Genomic DNA, 21,340 nt, shown 5'->3' on the forward strand with positions numbered 1-21,340 from the left:
CCCCATCTGGACTTGAGGATAGTCTACTCTGGTCTCATTGTTTAACTGTCCAAGACTTTTAATATTATCCAGTGGAAGGAAACAATTAGGCACGTGACGGCGGAAATGTACTTTACCTTCCAGAAGAGAAACGCATTTCTTCCTCAAGAATTGTTGCTCTCTTATGAGTAGAAGATAGGTGACTGAGTGCCCTCATGACCAAATCTCCATTCAGATTGCCTTCAAGGCATTGTTAGTCTTTGTAAGTTATCTTTAGGAGGATGCCAGAGTAAACCCCCAATTCCCACCAAATTAATCATAGGAAAGATTGGCCAAGCATCCTTTGACACCTTTTTTCATCCTCTTAGATGGCACTATTTCTGGAAGACATTTCTAGCATTTCTAGGCCATTGTGTCAGAATCACCATCTCAGTTTCTTATAATGCTTAATTCAGCAGAGAAGTGACCTCTCTGGCAGGGATGTCATGTTAAAGTACATCATCACCAGCCTAGTATACAGAATGTCCACAGTAAGTGTTGGTTGCCTCTCCTTCCCAAACAGAAAAATTGGCTCATGACTTCCTTCTGTTTTCCCAGTGCCAGCAGGGCTGTATCCATGAGTTGTGGCTATAGTCAACAGTATGTTGATTGGGAAGGAGGGTGTGCACATGACTTGGACAGCCCTCAGTTGGGTGTGATGCTCTCTTGTTCAGAGGCAAACTGCTCTCCCCACTTGTGAATTGTGAAGTGTAGCATGGAAGACCCCATGAGCCTGACCATGACTTCTCCTCTCTCCCAGCCTCTTCCCTGTCTGTGTTCCTCTGTTCACTTTTAGGGTCATTTCTCCTAGAATGCCTGAATCCAAATATTGGTGTAATAGTAGCATTTAGGAAATGAGGGTATTCAGCCCAGGCCCCAAGGAGCCCAAGTTGTCTCAGGCCAGGTAATGTGAGAGCAGCAGCAGCAGAGTGATGACATTCTACAAATGAAAGAAACTAGCTTGAATAGTAGTTTAACACAACAAATTATTGATACTACTACTTTTCTGGGTATTCCCTGGGTATTCCTTACATTTACAGTAAAGTGTAATCATTTTATTATTCATCTCTGTTTGCCAAATTCAATCCATCAGCACAAAAGTTGTTCCAAACAAGTATGAGGCTGTTGGACAGTTCTCCCAAGTGGTTTTTACTTTCAAATGGAATGGTACTGATAATGAGCACTCTACTTTTGTATTCCCTAGATTATCTATCAATTTCCTTCCCTGGAATCTCCTGCTAGCCCTGAACCTTGACTCTGTCATCCTGTTCCCCTTCTACCTTAAAGGGGCTTATTGCCTTCTCTGGGCTCCAGGGAGGACAGGCCCTGGGACTTGTCCATCTCTGGTGGGACTTGGACCCTGCTTCCTCTTTGGCTAGAGACATGGCTCTCAGGTAAACATTTTTAAAGCTCTGAGGTTATTAGAGGAGAGAAACTGTTCTATTGTGCCTTATGTTAGATTAATAAAGCTCTCTACACCAGATTATTCTGTCAGCCTCCCAAAACTGTTCAAATCTGCATCTAAGAGGTGTGAGGCCTCACTCTCCCGATTTTCTCAGATACTACCAATCACTACCCATGGACCCAACGACCACCTTCATTTTCTCTGTTGTAGAAAACTTGACCTACCTTTAATAATAAATCCAGTAAATCAAGGGTTCATTGAGTCATTTTTCTTAAATTTAGGTTTGGAGATCTCTTTACAAGGGCAAGAAACAAGGCCTAAAAGACTGAATAGTTTTTTATGGGAATTCAGTTATGCATTTGTTAAGCCCCTGCTCTACACAATGTGTTGTGCTAAGCGTGAGGGAGACAAAGATAAATTAGACCCAGTCCGTGCCCTCAAGGAGTTTGTACAAATAGCAAAGTACACTCCAGGACACTCTGGGATGATGATGTTCCAGCAGTGATGAGAATCAAGTGCCATAAAGGTAACAAGGAGGAAAGTAAGTGCTTCTGACTTTGGAGCACCATGTGGATGGTGGTGACCTTCACAGACAAAGAGCTTTGCCCAGAATGCTCCCTTCTCTCCATCACCACTGCTGCCTCCTCCTCACTGCCTGGACTGTCACACTGCTTTGCACACTGCTCTCCCTTCTGTCAGCTGGTTGACCTCCAGTCTGTCCTCTCTGCAGCCAGAGTGAGCTTTGCATGTTTCTTCATTCTGGTTGCTTTTGAGACCTTATTTTTGTCTTTGGTGTTCTGCAGTTTTTCTACATTATGTCTGAGTGGATTCATTTCTACTTATATTCTTTAGGACTCAGTGTAGTTCTTCTCAGATGGAAATTCTTACCTATTATCTCTGATTCTCTTTGGTTTTCTCCAGTCTCTCCTGGAACTCCTGTTAGAAACCCACTATCTTATTTTATCTTTCCTATCTTTTTTCTATCTCTTTGTCTGCCAGTGCTACATTCTAGGAAACTTCCTTAAAAGTGTCTGCCAGTTTAATCTCCTTGTAGCTGTTTGTAATCTGCTGCTTAATACCCCTTCCTAATATGAGTGTTTTTATTTTTAATTTTCAGAAGTTCTATATGGTGCTTTTAAAAATCAGCCTGTTCGGGCCGGCCCGGTGGCGCACTGCGCTAGTGCGCCGCTTGGGAAGCGCGGAGGCGCTCCTGCCGAGGGTTCGGATCCCACATACAGACCGGTTCCCGCTCACTGGCTGAGCGAGGCGCGGGGGCAACACCGAGGGTTGCGATCCCGTTGCCGGTCCTGGTCCGGTACGGGGGCGACACTGAGGGTTGCGATCCGTTGCCGGACATGGAAAAAGACAAAAAAAAAAAAATAAAAATAAAAATAAAAATCAGCCTGTTATTTTTGGGGTATTTTTAGTGTCCTAGTCTTTAATTATAATTTCTATTCTTTCTCTCATCTCTAATTATTTTCATTATACTGATTTTATAGCTTCTTTCAGATCATTTGATTATTCCTAGTTCTAAGGGTACCAGTTCTCCCATTTGTTTTGTCTGCTGACTCACCTTTACATTTATTTCCATATGTGGTTTGTTACTTTTTATTGTAAGATCTTCCTAAGCATGGCTGTGTTTACTGTGGGAGTTCCGTGTACTGTGGGTTGTGGATGTGTTCTTTCATCACTTTTCTATTTGTTCTCAGGACCCCAGGAGTTTCATAGGTCCTGCCAGTTTGGATGTTAACCTCTTGGTTTAGAAGTCCCAACACCTGTGTAACATGCATTCAGACTCCACACCCATGGGCGGTGTGGGCTTGAGACTCCCGTTTCTCAAAGGAGATGTCTCTACTCTGGACCACATACAGACATCCCTCTGGACTGTGAGAAAGGTCTTCCCGATTCCTTGTTCAAAAACCAACAGCCGATCCTGGCTTTATGTGGGGGTTTCAGTTCCAGTTCTGTGGCTAGATCTTCTGCCTCTGTGGGCATTAAAATCCCAGCTCCTGTAATTATATCAAAGTCTGATACTCCCAACCCCCAGTTGCCATGGTAAAAGTTACAGCTCTGATTTAATCTCCTCTTCATTTCAATCATCAGGGATTTTCCCTTTATTCTGTCATGATCAGTTTTATATTTAGATTATTCTTTTGGTATTTTTTACTTCTCACTTCTCTGTGATCATTTTGGGAAAGAGGTCCATATCAGGTCAGTCTACCATCTTTTTTTTTTTTTTCTTTTCAGTCTACCATCCTGTCAAAACCAGAAGTCTGAATAAACTTTTAAAAATGCAAATCTGATTACTCACTCATTCAACACTGTATAGGGAGTTTCTGCTGTGTACTAGTGTAGTACTAGGCACTGGGGCTACAGAGCTGAGTGAACACAATGCTGCCGTTAGAGGCTCCTGGGCACCTGTCAGCAGCAAGACAGCTCTGTGATTGCCCCACCTGCCTACTGTATGGACCCATCCTCTCTTCCTGCTCCAGTGTCCCCTAGAGTTATGCCCACCCGACCCCCTCAAGTCTTCCTCACACAATGTCTTCCTGTATGACCAATCCATTTCCTGTTTCTAGAACACCCCTCTTCCCTACAGCCCCTTCCCACCCATCTGGGTCACCCCTGCTTCTCCTTCCACTGTCAGCTAAGTATTACTTCCAGGAAGCCATTCCACACCCCTAACAATCATCACCAAAGCTGAATCAGTTGTGCCCTCCCCATGGTCCCACAGCATACCTGTCTGATCTTGTTTCAGCACCTATCACAGTGCATTTCAGTCATTGGTTTACTTGTTGGCTTCCTCCACTAGTCCATTTGAGGTCAGGGCTTTGTTTTGTTCATTTTAGTACCCCTAGTGCCTAGGCCAGTACATGGCAGATAAAGTTCAATGAAGGCAAGGCGGAGGAACCTAATTTTGTTCTTTAGAAAGGAAGAGAGCATGGCTATTGGAGAGTCAAATATTTTTCCAACCTTTGTCTTTTCATTTGTTGTGGCATTATGTATGGAAAGTGAAAGTAAATGGTCAGGCTTCCTTGGGGGTTCAGAATCTTGCTGAGCATTTGATGTAAATAAGTTAACTATGCATGTGCACCCAGGTGTTTCTTGGTTATTATCTGATGTAGTTGTGCGTGAGCACTCAGGTGTTCCTGGGTTATCAGGCTTAAGTATAAAGGACGAGTGGCTCTGATCCACAGTGCTCCCCTACCCCGACCCCACCCCTTCTGGACACCCCGGGGGAGAGCCACAAGGGAGCAACTACTGCTACTGAAGGCTGCTGCTGCCAGGACCCCCGGGACATCCCAGTAGGCCACTGCTGCTGCTTCTGAAGGCTGGGAACTGAGCTTGTGTCCGAATGAAGAATGTCAACTCTGCCAGCAGCTCCCAGGATCTTTTTCCAATTACCTAGCTCGCAACCTGTATGTGAGGGGTTTGGGGAACCAGCTGGCACGTGAGGGGTCTGGGGACCCAGCTGGCACGTGAGGGGTCTGGTGACCCAGCCTGGCATATGAGGGGTCTGTGACCCAGTCTGTACAATGGGTTTGAAGGGTCTGAGCACTAGTCCAACACATTATCATGAAGATTAAATTACACGTGTCGGACTAGGGCTCATAGACCCTTTCAAACCCGTTGTGCCCAGACTAGGTCACAGATCCCCATTGGGCTGGGTTACAGACCCTTCAAACCCATCCTGTGATAGGAGCTGTCACCTCCTGAGTGCCCACAACTTACCAGCACTGGGCTAGGGGCTTATCCACCTTAATTCTAGTTCTAAAGCCATTCAAGAAGGATATTATTTTTCACAATTTTACAGACTTCAAAAAGAGAGCTTTTATTAGTTTCACAATTTTACAGAATAAAAAATAAAGACAAAACAAGACAGAGCCAGAGAGGTTAACTTGCTAAGGTCATGAGTGTTGAGAGCATAGCCTGGATTCTGCCCCAGGTCTGGCAGATTACAAAGCCCATTCTGTGCTCTCACGCCACCTGCCTTTCTCTCCACAGCATAAATCTGGAGAGAGTGCTGCTTCTAGCTTCTTCTAGGTAGGCCTGTTTGAGAATCTCTGTCTAGGAAATTCTAAGAATGCCGGTCCCTGCAGACACCAGGGTGGGTGAGCAGCCTGGGCTGCTGGAATGAGCTCCTGACTTGTTATCGAGAGGCTGAGTTTGGCCAGTCATGCTCCATGGTGGGTCATCGTCCATCCCATGGTATAGCTTATGCATTTGTGACAGAAGACACTGATATGTCCCAGAGCTGTGGGAGAGTGGAAAGAGGTGATGTGTGTGGTGTAGCTGTGTGAGCTGTAAACTACTTTGGAGTTATTGGTGTAGTTGCCCTTAGTCCTTGCCTGAGGGCTCTTGCAGTTGGCCCTGGCAGACCCAAGCCCTAGTTTTGGGGTGCCCTCTCTTCCTCCCTGTTGGTGGTTGTGCCTCACCCTGGTCCAGACAACTGAGGCCAGCAGCTGCTAGGGGGTCAGTTGTCCCTGCAGAACTCTCCAAGGTCTCTCCTGAAGCTCACAGCCAGCTCCTCTACTTATTCCATCTTACTCTTGGGACAGCTTAGTTTGCTAAACTAATGAAATGAAATCTTTTTTTTTTTTCCCCTGCCTACCTGACTCATTTGGCACCTTGAAACACATATCATCAAAGCTACGAGCCGGTGTCTAGAGGTATGAGAGAGAGCTACCTTGTGGGATTGATTTTCCTCAGTGCAAGTGTCTGACCACGTTCATAAGCCTGCCTTGAAAGACAGAGTCACTGCAGCCTTCTGCAGGACAGGACAGTGCAGGCTAGTGTCTAGAGGTATGAGAGAGAGCTACCTTGTGGGATTGATTTTCCTCAGTGCAAGTGTCTGCCCACGTTCATAAGCCTGCCTTGAAAGACAGAGTCACTGCAGCCTTCTGCAGGACAGGACAGTGCAGGCTGCATGTCCATCCTCCCCAACCCCCGGTACCTGGTAGCTCACTTCACTGGCCTGTGGCAATAGCCAGGGCTTGGGTGGGGCCACCTTATTATTTTTCCCAGCCCGTGAGCCCATAGTCCGTTGTGGACCCGAGGGCTTCCTAGCGTGGCCCCTGCTTGGGGAATTAGCCTGCTCAGCATCCCCCTCAGTCACAGAACGCACTCTCCAGACAGGCAGAACAGACCCAGAGAACCAGCCTTAAAATCACACAGTAGTTCTCTTTCTGTTGTTTTGTTTTTAGAATGGAGGATGTGGTGGGTTAGTTCAGTTCCACTGACAAGTAGACTCCAAGCAGGATAAACGTATGAGATATATCGGGGAAAGGCCTGTGAAGGAGGAAGGGAAGGAACATGGCGGGCCTGAGGCTTCCAACAGTAGCCCTGCCTGATCCCCGTGAAGGAAAGGGGTGAGGAAAAGAGGGCATTGCAGGAGAGCCTCAGCCTGCCGTGGCCAGGCCAGTGGAGTGGCCACGAGTCAGAGTTGCTAGCAAGAGGAGTTTCATATCCCACAGGACTGTGTCTGCCTCAGGACCCTGCCCTGCTAGCCTCTGCTAGGAGCAGCCAGATGGCCAGCAGCTGAGGCCATTTGTCACTTATGCCCCTTCAGCAGGAGGTATGAATAGGGCTTTCTTATGGTGGTCACTGTCCACCCCTTTTACTACACAGATCTGCTTCTCCCGTGGCCTCTCTTCCCCAGTTGGAGCTTAGAAAAGAAAAGGTAGTGAGACAGACCACTGCCTCCATTACCATAGTGGGACTAGGGGCCCAAGCTGGTCCTCGTCCTCCCTTCCTCCACTGTCCCTTCTAAATTCTTCTCCCTCTCAGCTAGCACCTCAACAGTCCCAGCAGCTTAGCTGCTGGTATAATCCAAACCTTCATGGCTGAGGTTTCTGAGCCCCTGGCTATCATATCCTTCTCAGGCCAGGTTGATATGTGTGTCTGCATGTCTGTTCATGGTTACATTGGGGCAGGGTAGTGCCAGGGGGTCCCCTGGGTTACACATACCTCCCTTCCTGCCCCCTTCTGATCCAGGTCTATTACCCACCCCACCCCATGATGATGACTCATCATCTGCTGGTCCCTGGACCACAGAGTCCAAAGTATCCAGTAGCCATCACTGGTAGTTCAGAGGGACCCTTGCTGTGTCACCCCTGGCCTCTGTTACCTTAAACTATCATTGCTGTGGGTGTTAATGAGCCCAGCTCTGTGACACCCACTTCTGCTCTCCTCTTTCGCCTTCAGAGGAGCACCACCACTAAACTCCTTGTGATACCAGTGTCCCTCTCACCAGCACATTTCTGAGGACCTTCGTGAAGGGGGTGTCCTGTGGATCCCCCTCTCCTGGGTCTCCTGGACTCAAGTGGTACATCCATTGCAACATGGCCCTGCTCCAGCCTCCTCGGTCCTTCCTCTGCTGTCTGCCAGGCCATTCAGGCTCAGCCTTTGCTCGGCTTTAGCCATCACTTTCTCCAGGCTTCTCAGGGCCACCCCAGCAGTGAGTTTGCCTCATTCCCTGGGGACCTTTGCCAGGGTGTTAAATCCTGCATCCCAGGAAAATACTCCCAAATCAATGAATTCTTGCTCATCCAGTCTTATTTCCTGTCCCCATGATCAAGCCCCTCAAATCTTGCCGGCTAATTCTTCTCACTCTTCTGAGGTATAATCTTTTTCCATCCTTAGCAGGACCAACAAGTCCCCAGCTGGTCTATACTGGCTTCTAGCCCAAGTAATGGGCTTGGCAGCCCAGAAAGGAGGTCGAGAATACCCCCAAAGAGGAGAGACCTCTGCATGTCTTCCCGCATGGGGCACTGCTGGCCTTACTAGGGAATGGTGGACCAAAGAGGTCTCCCCACCAACCTGGTTGTCACAGTTGGCCTTTAACTGCTGGTTAGGGGTCCTCGGTTTGCCATTAGCCTTCTGCAGAGCATCATTAACCTTACAGCAACCAGCCAACTCAAGAGTCCTTGGGCACAACTGTGCTTGCTAGGGCTTTGCAGTGGGTGTATCATAGCAAAATGATGCAAAGTCTTCTTCCCAGGGTGCTTCTGTGAATCTCTTGAGTAGTTGGGTCACCACTTGTGCCAGGGTCTGTCTGTGCACACATACCACTCAGAAGAGTGTCCGCTTTGCCCACCAGGTAAAGTGAACCTGTCCCCAAACTCCGTCTTTCTGCCTGTTGTTTTAGAACTACTCTAGTCCCACTTGTTCAGGTCTGCCAAGAAGCAGATACCAAGGCAGGATTAGATGTGCAAGAGATGGATGGAGGAAGACACCTCTGAAGGATAAAAGATGGAGAGCAGGAGAAGTCAAGTGGAGCCTTCAGACCTCGACACGTATCAGACCCTGTGAAGGAATTAGGGAAGGAAGAAGGATGGGGTGGGGGTTTGGGGGAGGGTCTTAGGCTGCAGCCCAGTTTTAAGCGGAGTTTGGCCAGGCTGATGGGAAGTCTTCAAGCCAAAGGCAAAGTCGCCTGTTGGAGGAGGCTCACCTCTTGCAGGACCTGGCCTGCATCAGGAGCCCAGGTGCTCAGTCATTGTCTGGGAGCAGTCCATGGGAAGTGTGGATCCAGCAGGAATTGTGGCTTCAGGGCAAATGCAGTGTTGGAGCAGAGCAGCTGCAGCTGGGGCCATCCAGCAATTTATGCATGCTTCATGGCAGGAGATCTGAGTGGTGCCTTTTCCTGGCTGCCACACTTTGGGAGGAGAGAAAGAGGAGGGGGTTCATGTACCATGTCCTTGTTGAATTCGTTTCCCCCTGTGCTTGGTTCTTTTCCTCTTCCTTCCCCCTCAGTAAGCAGAGGGAGTATTTCCCAGCAGCCCTGACAACTTCAAACCAGCATCAACACTTCCCAGTACTTTGGAAATGACACTTTCCATCTGCACCTTGGAACTGATGCCAGTTTCCTCAGGCTAAACAGCAATGTTACCTAATAGCCATTCATGGCAGAGGGCAAGAGCTCCAGGCCTCCCACAGACACTGCCAGGTTTGAATGAAGAATGCTTTTCTTGTTTCTCATGAAGCCTTGGTTTAGGAGAAAGGGGAGCTGGAAATCAAGAGAGAGGAGGGGTTGGGAGGAAGTTGGAGGCAACACACTCAGAGAGGTGCCAGAAGTGACCTCACAGGAGTGAGCCTGAAGCTGGAACATGCATTTAGCAGGAGGCCACTTGCAGTACAGGCGGGAGCTCACTGTGTTGCATCAGGCCCTCAGTGATGCAGGCATGACTCCTGTTCCCGCTGCTACACTAAGGGTGGTGCTCAGCAAAGGACATGTCTCCCCACTGTCTGCACCACACAGAGGGATATACCTTATCCCTATATACTTTTCCCTCCATTGCCTCACTCCATGCAGTAGCAATCATGATACCTTGGGTGCCAAAATGCAGTGTTTGGTTTAACTTCACTTCTCCCTATAGGAAGAAGAGAGGCTGTATGAACAGTCCCATTTTAGCAAGAGGGAAACCCATGCCCGAAGAGGTGCCCTGTCCAAAGTCATGCGGTAGATAAGACGTCAAGCCAGCAGGCTTCTCCCTGGGATACTGCCTCCGCGGTGTGATACACAGCAGGGTGGGGCCTAGGACAGCTACACATGCACTGCCCTGTGGGGCCAAGAGCCAAGAGGGCAGCAAGGCCTGAGGTAGGGCAGGGCCTCCTGTGTTGCTTACACTACCTTTGGGGTTACAGTCACCCAGTCTCCTACACGTATAATCTGACCCACAAGGGCAAGGGCAAGAAGAAGATCTTCATCAGCTGTGTTCAGTCAGCATCCTTTTTCCACCTACAGGAGAACCTGGGAGGGCTGGAGGCTGAAGTCATGTTTTATTTATTGAGCTTTCCCATTTTATTAAATTTATTTTTCCTTAATTGGTACATAATAACTGTATATATTTATGGGGTACATTGTGGTATTTGGGTATGTGTGGACAGTGTGCAATGTTCAAATCATGGTAATTAGCAGGAAGTCATGTGTTAAAGCACTGAATTCCCTCAGCACAGGTTCCTATGGTGCCAGCCCTTCATAGAAATCGCTAGCCACTCAGCTCCAGCTGGGTTTCTGAGACCAGAACTGATCAGAGCAAGGAAGTGTGGAAGCCACAAAAATAGGAAGATTGTCCTGGCCATAGACCACCTACAGATACATCCATGCACATGTGAAGGCACACTGCACCATGCCTCAGCATGTAGTGTGGCTTATCCATTCTGCCATTTTCTTCCATAGAACACACTCTGAAAAACATATTTTTACAATAAACTCACTTTGTAAAACTTATTTTTGCACTACAACATGCACAGAGAAAAGTATACAAATCACAAGCTTCTAGTTGAAGGGAATATTAGAAACTGAACACATCCAGGTCAAGAAATAGAACATTGCAGCCCCAGGAGCCTCCTGAGTGCCCTCCTCTCCTCGCAAAAGGATACCACTATCTTAATTTCTAACACTATAGTTTAGTTTTACCGGCTTTCGAACTTGATATAAGTGGAATCACTCAGAATGTTCTCTTTTGTGTCTGACTTTTTTTCTTTCAGCATTGTTTGTGAGAATTCATCTTTCTTGTTGCATCTAGCTATAGCCCATGGATCTCATTGCTGTGAGACTCCCCTTTGTATGAATACATAACAATTTATCTACTTTGCAGTAATTCAATCAAAATTTGGGTTGTTTTCAGTTTGGGGTTGTTATGTATAAATCTGCTTATATATGTCTTTTGGTACACATATGTGTGCATTTCTTTGAGTATATACCTAGGAGTGAAATTACTGAATCATATGTAATTCTACCAGCAATGTATGGGAGTTCATCTGTTTATTGGCCATTTGGTAGAATGCCTTTTCAAATTTCTGCCATTTTTCTAGTGGGTTTTCTGTTTTTCTTTTTGATTTACAGTCCTCTCTATTCTGGATATGAGTCCTTTTTCTTGTTATACATGTTGCAGATACCTTCTTTCACCCAGTAGCTTGCATTTTTTGCTCACTTTGGTGGTGTTTTGATGTAGAAAAGTGCTTAATTTTATTGGAGTTCAGTGTATCATCTTTTTCTTTATGATTAAATGCTTTCTATATCTCATTTAATGAATCTTTACCTATATCAAAATCATGAAGATATTTTCCTACATTATCTTACAAGATTCTACTCAAATTTTTATTTGTTTGTTTGTTTATTTTGGCAGCTGGCCAGTACAGAGAACCAAACCCTTGACCTTGTCGGGATCAATTTTTGAATATGGAACTGCAAGTTTTATGTTTTCCATATAGATATCTAATTGACCCAGCATCATTTATTGAAAAGACTTTTCTACAACTCTGCTATGCCACCTTTGTCAAAGATGTGCTTGGGTCTGTTTCTGCATTCTGTTCTATTTCACTAATCTACTTGTCTCTTCTGTTGCATTCTTTTTTTGTTGTGCTATCTTTGAAGTCCAGTCTTTTTTTCCCCCCATTTTTATTTATATTTATTTTTGTGGGGTACAGTGTGTTGTTTCAATACATGCATATACTGCAAAATGATTCACTTAAGATAGATACACAGTTTTATACTTGTTAGTCCACCCCTTCTCCTACCTTCATTACCCACTTCCCCTCCCAGCCTCTGGTAACCATTATTCTACTTTCTACTTAAGTGAAAACCACTTTTTTTTTTTTATTCCACATATTAGTGAGGCCATGTGGTATTTGCCTTTCTGAGCCTGACTTACTTCACTTAACATGATGGTTTCTAGTTCTTTCCATGTTGCTGCAAATGATAGGGTATCATTTCTTTTTATAGTTGAGTATTATTCCATTGTATGTATATATACCACAGGTCTTTTTTTTCCCATTCTTCCATTGATGAACATTTAGGTTGGTTCCATCTCTTGGCTATTGTGAATAGCATTGCAATGAACATAGGAATGCAAGTGTCTTTTTGTCCTTTTTTTTTTTTTTGAGACCGGCCGCACCGCGCTCAGCCAGTGAGCGCTGTGAGCGCACCGGTCATCCCTATATAGGATCCGAACCCGCGGCGGGAGCACTACTGCGCTCCCAGCACCGCACTCTCCCGAGTGCGCCACGGGCTCGGCCCTGCAAGTGTCTTTTTGATATACTGGTTTCATTTCCTTTGGGTATACATCCACTAGTGGGATAGCTGGGTGGTAAGGCAGGTCTGTTTTTAGTTCTCTGAGGAACTTCCATACTGTTTTCCACAATGGCTGTATCAATTTACATTCCCACCAACAATGTAGGAGAGTTCCCTTTTCTGTATATCTTCAACAGCATTTGTTGTTTTCTGTCTTGTTGATAATAGCCAGTCTTTTTTTTTTTTTTCCTTTTTGTCTTTTTTCGTGACCGGTAACAGGATCGCAACCCTCAGTGTCACGCCCGTACCGCGACTGGCAACGGGATTGCAACCCTCAGTGTCGCGCCCACACCGCCCTCAACCAGTGAGCGGACCGGTCTCTATAAGGGATCCGAACCCTCGGCGGGAGCGCCGCCACACTCCCAAGCACCGCACTCTACTGAGTGTGCCACCAGGCTGGCCCGATAATAGCCAGTCTAACTGGGGTGAGATGATATCTCATTGTGGGTTTTTTTAAAAAATATTTTATTTTATTTTATTTTATTTTGTCGATATACAATGTGGTTGATTATTGTGGCCCATTATCGAAACCTCCCTCCGAACAGTGTCCTTTCTGTTCGTTTTCTTTAAAAAGTTTTATTGTTTCAGGGTGTATATTTAATTCTTTAATCCATTTTGAGTAGACTTTAGTGTGTAGTCTTTTTTCGTGACCGGTAATGGGAAAGGTATGGGTCTAGTTTCATTCTCCTGCATATTGATATCCAGTTCTCCCAGCATCATTGCTGAAGGGGCAGTCTCTTCCCCAGGGTATAGGCTTGGTGCCTTTGTCAAAGATCAGATGGCTGTAGGTGTGTGGGTTGATTTTGTATATCACTTTGGGTAGTATGGACATTTTCACTATGTTGATTCTTCCAATCCAAGAGCATGGGATATCTTTCCATCTTCTTGTATCCTCTCTAATTTCTCTCAGTAGTGGTTTGTAGTTCTCATTAAAGAGATTTTTCACATCCTTGGTTAACTCAATTCCTAAGTATTTTATTTTTTTGGTGGCTATTGTAAATGGGCAAGTTTTCTTGATTTCCCTTTCTGCTTGCTCACTATTGGAGAATAGAAATGCTACTGATTTTTGTGTGTGTTGATATTTTAATTTGCATTTCCCTGATGATTAGTGATGTTGAGCATTTTTCAATGTGCTTGTTGGCCATTTGTATTTCTTCTTTTGAGAAATGTCTATTCAGGTCCTTTGCCCATTTTTTAATTGGGTTATTTGTTTTTTGTTCTATTTTTTGCTGTTGAGTTGTTTGAGTTCCTTATATATTCTGGCTATTACCCCTTGTCTGATGTGTAGTTTGCAAACACTTTCTCCTATTCTGTACATAGTCTCTTCACTTTGTTCATAATGTCCCTTGCTCTGCTGAAGCTTTTTAGTTTGATGTAGTCCCATTTGTGTATTTTTGCTTTAGTTGCCTGTGCCTTTGTGGTCTTGTTAAAAAAAACACTGCCCACTCCCATCTCGTGTATCATTTCCCTATGTTTTCTTCTAATAGTTTCATAGTTTCAGGTCTTAAATTTAGGTCTTTAATTCACTTTGAGTTGATTTTTGTGTATGGTGAGAGATAGGGGTATAGTTTCAGTCTTCTGCATGTGGATATCTAGTTTTCTTAGCAACAGTTGTTGAATAGACTCTCTTTTCTGCACTGTATATTCTGGGCAGCTTTGTCAAAAATCAGTTGGCCGTAAGTGCGTGCTTTTGTTTCTGGACTCTCTATTCTGTTCCATTGGCCTATTTGTCTATTTTTATTTCAGTACCATGCTGTTTTGGTTACTATAGCTTTATAGTCTATTTTGAAATCAGGAAGTGTGATGCTTCTGACTTTGTTCTTTTTGCTCAAGATTGCTTTAGCTATGGGCCAGCCCGTGGCTCACTTGAGAGAGTGTGGTGCTGATAACACTAAGGCCAAAGGTTAAGATCCCTATATAGGGATGGTCAGTTAGCTCACTTAGGAGAGTGTGGTGCTGACAACACCAAATTAAGGGTTAAGATCCCCTTACTGGTCATCTTTAAAAAAAGAAAGAAAGAAAAGATTGCTTTAGCTATATGAGGTCTTTTGTAGTTCCATACAAATTTTAAGATTGTTTTTTCTATTTCTGTGAAGAATGTCACTGGTATTTTGATAGGGATTGCATTGAATATGTAGGTTACTTTGAGTAGTATGGACATCATGATAATGTTCATTCTTCTGACCTGTGAACATGAGATATCTTTCCATTTTTTTGTGTCCTCTCCAGCTTCTTTCACCAATGTTTTATAATTTTCATTACAGAGGTCTTTCACCTTCTTGGTTAAATTTACTCGTATATATTTCTCTTTTTTTGGTAACTATTGTGAATGGGATTACTTTCTTGATTTCTTCTTTAACTATTTCATTATTGGCATACAGGAAGGCTATTTTATGTGTTGATTTTGTATCCTGCCACTATACTGAATTCATTTATTAGTTCTAGTAATTTTTGTGTGTGGCATTTTTAAGGTTTTTTTGTGTATATGATCATGTCATCTACAAACGGGTATAGTCTGACTTCCTCCTTTCCAATTTGGATGCCCTTTATTGCTTTCTCTTACCTTACTGTGCTGGAACTTCCAGTACTGTGTTGAATAAGAGTGGGGAAAGTGGGCATCCTTGTCTTGTTTCAGATCTTAGAGGAAAAGCCTCCTATTATTGTGCGTTCAGTATGATACTAGCTGTCAATTTGTAATATATGGCCTTTATTGTGTTGAGATACATTCCTTCTATACCTAGTTCTGTTGAGTATTTTTATCATGAAGGAGTATTGGTTTTTATCAAATGCTTTTTCTTCATCTATTGAAATGATCATGTTTTTTTTTCCTTCGTTCTGTTGAGGTGTTGTGTCACATTTATTAATTCATGTATGTTGAACCATCCTTGCTTTCCTTGGGATGAATCCCACTTGATCATGGTGAATGATCTTTTTAATGTGCTGTTGGATTCTGTTTGCTAAGTTTTTTTGAGGATCTTCACATCTGTGTTCATTAAGGATATTGCTCTGTAGTTTTCTTTTTTTGTTGTATCGTTTTCCAACTTTGGTATGAGGTTAATTTTGACATCATAGAATGAGCTTGGAAGTATTCTTTCCTCTTCAACTTTTTGGAAGAGTTGAGAAGGATTGATGTTAGTTCTTTTTAAAATATTTGGTAGAATTTGGCAATAAAGCCACCTGGTCCTGGAGTTTTCTTAGTTGGGAGACTTTTTATTACTGCTTCAATCTCATTACTTGTTATTAGTCTGTTTAGATTTTCTAGTTCTTCATGATTCAACCTTGGCAAGTTGTATGTGTATATATACAGTTGAATTTATCCATTTCCTCTAGGTTTTCCGGTTTGTTCTCATGTAGGTGTTTGTAGTAGTCTCTTGTGATCCTTTGTATTTCTGTGGTATCAGTTGTAATGTCTCCCTTTTCATTTCTGATTTTGAGTCTTCTCTTTTTTCTTCATTAGTCTAGCTAAAGGTTTATTGATTTTGTTTATCTTTTAAAAAACCAACCCTGTTTCATTGATTTTTTGTATATTTTTTTAATCTCTAATTCATTTATTTCTGTTCTGATCTTCACTATTTCTCTCCTACTGATTTTGGATTTGGTTTGTTCTTGTTTTGCCAGCTCCTTGAGTTGTAATGTTATGTTGTTTATTTGAAGTCTTTCTCTTTTTTTGATGTATTTATTGCTATAAAATTCCCTCTTAGAACTGCTTTTCTGTATCCCATAGGTTCTGGTATGTTTTGTTTTCATTTTCATTTGCCTCCAGGAATTTTTTAATTTTCTTTTTGATTTCTTCTTTGACCTATTCATTGTTTAGGAGCATGTTGTTTAATTTCCATGTATTTGTTTGGTTTCTAGTGTCTCTTTGTTGTTGGTTTCTAGTTTTATTCCATTGTGGTCAGACAAGGTAGTTGATATGATTTCAATTTTTTAAAATTTGTTGAGGCTTGTTTTGTGACCTAACATATGGTCTATTCTAAAGAATGTTCCATGTGCTGTTGAGAAGAATGTCTGTTTTGAAGCTGTTAGATGAAATGTTCTATATATGTCCATTAGGTACAATTGGCCTAGAGTAGAAATTAATTCTGATGTTTCTTGGTTAATTTTCCATCTGGATGATCTGTCCATTACTGAAAGTTGTGTGTTAATGTCCTCAGCTATTATTGTGTTGGAGTCTATTTCTCCCATTAGGTCTAATAGTAATTGCTTTATATAACTCTGTGTGCCACAGTTGGGTGTGTATATATTTGGAATTGTTATATCCTTTTGTTGAATTGATCCCTTTATCATTATATAATGACCTTCTTTATCTTTTTTTCACTTTTCTTGGCTTGAAGTTTATTTTATCTGATATAACTACCCCTGCTCTTTTTTAGTTTCTATTTGCACGGGGTATCTTTTTCCATCCCCTCACTTTCAGATGGTGTGTCTTTATAGGTGAAGTGAATTTCTTGTAGGTGGCATATTATTGGTTCTTGTTTTATAATCCATTGAGCCACTCTGTGTCTTTTAATTGGGGCATCTAATCCATTTACATTTAGAGTTACTGTTGATATACAGGGACTTATTACTGCCATTTTGTTACTTTTTTCTGGTTGTTTTGTTGGTCCTTTTTTTTTTTTTTTTCTATTTTCTTTTTTCTGATTTTACTGTCTTCCTTTGTGATTGAGTAGTTTCTCTAGAAGGGTTTTTTGATTTCTTGCTGTTTTGGTGTGTCTCATAAGTTTTTGTGTTATGGTTACAATAGATTATTTAAAACTAATAACAACTCAAGTTTGATATGTAAGAAAAAAAAACTAAAGCCAACTCTCCACTTTGGCATCATTTCTGCCCACTTTTTGACATTTTGTTGTTATAAGTTATATCTTTTAATGCTGCCTATCTCGTATACAGTTGTTATATTTGTTGTTGCCTTGTTAGGTTTGTCCTTTTGTCTTCATACTAAGAATGTAAGCGATTTATTCACCCCTCTTATATTGGAGTATTCTGAGGTTGTCTGTGAATGTACTTTACTAATTTGCTATGTACCTTCAAATGCTACTCCTTAGTGTTGTTGTCTTTCATACTGAAGAATCCCTTTAGCATTCCTTATAATGCAGGTCTAGTGTTGGTGAATTCCCTTAGCTTTTGTTTGTCTAGGAAAAACTTTATTTCTCCTTCATATTTGAAGGTTAGTTTTGCTGGATACAGAATTCTTGACAGTCTTTTTTCTTCAGCACTCTGAATGTATATTCCCATTCTCTTCTGGCCTTGTAGGGTTTCTACTGAGAAATCCTCTCAGAGACGTATTGGGACTACATTGAATGTTATGTGTTTCTTTTCTCTTGCTTCTTTCAGCATCATTTCTTTGTCTTCAATTTTTGATAATTTGATTATGATATGCCTTGGGATATTCTTCCTTGGATTGAATTTGATTGGCAACCTCTGAGCTTCCTGTACCTGGGTACTGTCATTGTTCTCCATACTTGGGAAATTTTCAGCTACTATTTCCTTGAATATGCTTTCAACATCTCTTCCTTTTTCTTCTCCTTCAGGTATGTCAATTATGTGGAGGTTATTTTGCTTGAGGGAGTCCCATATTTGCTGTATTTCTGTTTCATTTTTTCTTATTCTTTTCTCTTTTTGCTCCTCTAATTTGATGATTTTATATGTTTTGTCTTCAAGCTCACTGATCCTTTCCTCAGTTTAAGTCTGCTGTTTGAGATTTCTACTGAGTTTTTCAGTTCAGGTCATGTGTTCTTTATTTCTGAAATTTCTGTTTGTTTTTTTTCCATTGATTCAATTCCATTGTTAAGTTTCTCATTCTGCTCCTGGATTGTTTTCCAGATATCATTTAATTTTCTATCTGTATTTTCTTATGACTCCCTGAACATACTTTAGAGAGTTATTCTGAATTCTCCATGAGACATTTCATAAATCCGCTGCTCATCAGGGTCCATTGCTGGTGTCTGGTCTGTTTCCTTTCATGGCGTCATATTTCTCTGTTCTTTCTCAATCTTTGAGTCTTTATGTTGATGACTGGGCATTTGAGGAGACTGCTACCTCTTGTAGGTTTTATAGATGTTCCTTGGTGTTGTTTGACCTTTACTGGTTAATATCAGAGCTTTGTCTGTTGTTTTTTGTTTTGGGGTTTTTTTTTTTCCATTTCAATGTTGGATTTTTAGTCACCATCACCACTTAAACTTTGCACCGGAACTAATTTGTTGTCATTTGATTAATTCCAAAATTGGGGAAACTCTCTGTGGGGACCAGCACTTGAGCCCTGTGGATGAGCTAAACTGCTGCTTTGCTGCCGGTTCTCTGGAGAAGGATTTTTGTGTGGCTCAGGCTTTAATGGTTGGCCTTTTAATCACTTCTGCATCTTCTGAGGTCAGATACACCTGGGCTGTGTGGAGGCTCTAGCCTGGGACTGAGTCTTTCCAGCAAACTGTGCCCCCTGCAGTTCTTTCTCCCTGACCAGTCTACACTGAGTGGAGCTATGCAGATCAGAAGGCAGATCAGCTGCCCACACTGCACCCCAATGTTCCTTTGGCAGGCCAGCCTCCTCTGACACTCCAAACACTTCCCATGGGGTGGGCCATGTACTGGTCCCTCACAACGACTCACCAGACTCTGGGTGATTTTTTTCTTCAGTCCGGTGTGACCCCTCAATCCTTTGTCAGTCCACAGGAACACTATCAGTGGTCTCACTGGCCTGGGGACTGGTATGGTATGCTCTGAGGCCCTCTTCTCTCCTGCAGACTCCAAGCAAGTTCACACAGAGGGACACATCTGCAGCTTTTTTTGGTTCTTGCTCTGTGTGCTATAACTTCCTCCTGCCCCTGAGGTGGCCAGGGCTCTACACTAACAGAGCAGTCCCTTCTTTCTCTCACCACTGCTTCTCCTGCCTTCACAAACTCTGTGGATCTCTCCTCCTCTTCCCCCAAGCTCCAGTGGTCCCAGGTTGGCAGTCTTTGCTTTTTAGTAGCTGTAAATCGATCAGTTGTGGGAAAGAGTGGTGCCTGAGACTATCTATTTCTCCATCCTGCTGACCTATTTGTCTACTCTTGTGCCAATACCACACTGTCTCATCTTTTTTACCTTTATTTTTCTTGATATCCAATAGAGCTAGAGTTTCCAACTTGCTCTTGTTCTATAGAGAGCACTTAAGCTATCTTTGGCCCTTTCTATTTTCATATAAATTTTAGAATCAGATTGTCAGTTGTCACATACTTGCACACAAACTTTATAGGATATATAATGAAATTGCTTTGAATCTGCAAGTCAATGTGGAAAAGTTTGTCATTTTTATAATATTGAGTCTTCTACTCTACAAACATGGTATATGCCTCTCTATTTAGATTTTTAATCTTTCTCAGTAATATTTTATAATTTTCTGTGTAGAGGTCTTGGTCATCTTTCATTAGATTTACTCCTAGGTTTTTGATTTGAGATACTATTTTAAATGGTATTCATAAATTTTGTTTTCTCTTCGTTGCTGATATAAGGAAATACAATTTATTTTTATTGACACAATGACCTTGCTAAATTTATTTATTAAATTCAAATAATTTATTTGTAGATTCTTTTTGATTTTCTGTATACCCAGTTATGTCATTTGCAAATAATTACAGTTTTACTTTTTCCTTCTAATTCTCATACCATGTATTTCTTTTTTCTTGCTTTATTGCACTGTACAGTGTTTAGTGGAAGTAATGATAGCACACATCCATGTCTTATTCCTGATCTCGGAGAGAAGGGTTTTTGCTACAAACTCACTTTTAGATTATGAAAGCTTTTACTGATATTTCCTTTAGTATGTGTTTGATTTGATTTTTCCCCAAGATGAGTTTTCAATTTGGGAATACTTTTAAGTTTGAAACATGGCAGTGGTGGTTTATGGGTTAGGAGTTAGGGAGGTTTTGCTTTATCTATTTTACAGAAGGATATCATGGCTGTACAGTTGAACAGGTATTCAAACAAATCTGTCAGACTCCAAAGCCCAGGTTGTTCTTTCTGTTCTCTGGTTCCCTTTTTAGAAATACCACTTTTGTCATAGATGTCCAAGAGAAGAATTGCTAAACTACCTCAGAGGTTTATTTAGCATCCTTTTCTTTCCCCAGTAGCCTTTCCCTCAAATCTCCTTATATCTCTGTCATGTACCCATCCTGCCTTTCTCTGATTTCCGTTACAAAGGAAGCAAACTCAGGCAGCTAAGGGTCTCAAACTGAAAGAAGCCCTTGTGCCTGCCTGCAACACTGAAGTGCTAAACCACCTACTGAACCCAGGTACAGGGCCTTCCCTAGCCTCTGCTCCCATTCTGTCTCCTGTTGTCTGGTGCTAAGAGGTAGGGATGGAGGGCTTTCCTTCTGGTCAGGCTGCTCAGGTTGCAGGGTAGAACTATGTATTTTTAGGCCCTGCATAGTCTCAGCTGTCCCAGTTCAAAGGTTATGAGTTCTATACAGATACACAGAATCTTTCTCTGCTGAGATTCAAAGAGAGGAATGAAGAGTACAGAGAGGGCAGAGACACAAACCAAACAGGCCCTGAAGGCCATAGGGTGCTGAAGCTGGAAAGAGCTCCCTGAGCCTGCAAATGTCCCCTGTTATTCTCACACCCCTCATTTTACAGCACAAATAACTGCCCAGGGATGACCCAAGAGATTTCCCCACAAGTTGGAAAAGTCTGAGACACGAGGAACTCTTGAAACAAAATTCTTCAAAACTTTCAAAGACCTTATTAAAAAAGTAAATGTTCTCTTGGTTGATTTAACACAGAGTTGGTTACATGAACCAAATAACTTTTGTCCTTTCTTGAGACAGATTTCTTTTGTATAACTTTGCCACTCCCTTTACTCATCTTTTTGT

The 21,340-nt window shown here is 42.6% G+C and overlaps 1 protein-coding gene across 2 annotated transcripts in view; it reads left to right on the top strand.

Annotated features, from left to right (window-relative positions):
* Positions 1-21,340, top strand: part of DIS3L2 (DIS3 like 3'-5' exoribonuclease 2) — a 370,978-nt gene that overhangs the window by 318,820 nt on the left and 30,818 nt on the right. The window contains exon 14 of one of the 2 annotated variants that reach the window (XM_008575846.1): positions 3,671-3,841. The exons of the other annotated variant lie outside the window; for it this stretch is intronic. Coding sequence (XP_008574068.1) covers positions 3,671-3,704 — 34 coding nt within the window. The 3' untranslated portion in view covers positions 3,705-3,841. Of the gene's footprint in view, positions 1-3,670; positions 3,842-21,340 lie in introns of those variants that run through there. 2 annotated transcript variants of the gene reach the window in all.

Source organism: Galeopterus variegatus, unplaced genomic scaffold, assembly GCF_000696425.1.
Source record: "Galeopterus variegatus unplaced genomic scaffold, G_variegatus-3.0.2 Scaffold1245, whole genome shotgun sequence".
Taxonomy (NCBI): domain Eukaryota; kingdom Metazoa; phylum Chordata; class Mammalia; order Dermoptera; family Cynocephalidae; genus Galeopterus; species Galeopterus variegatus.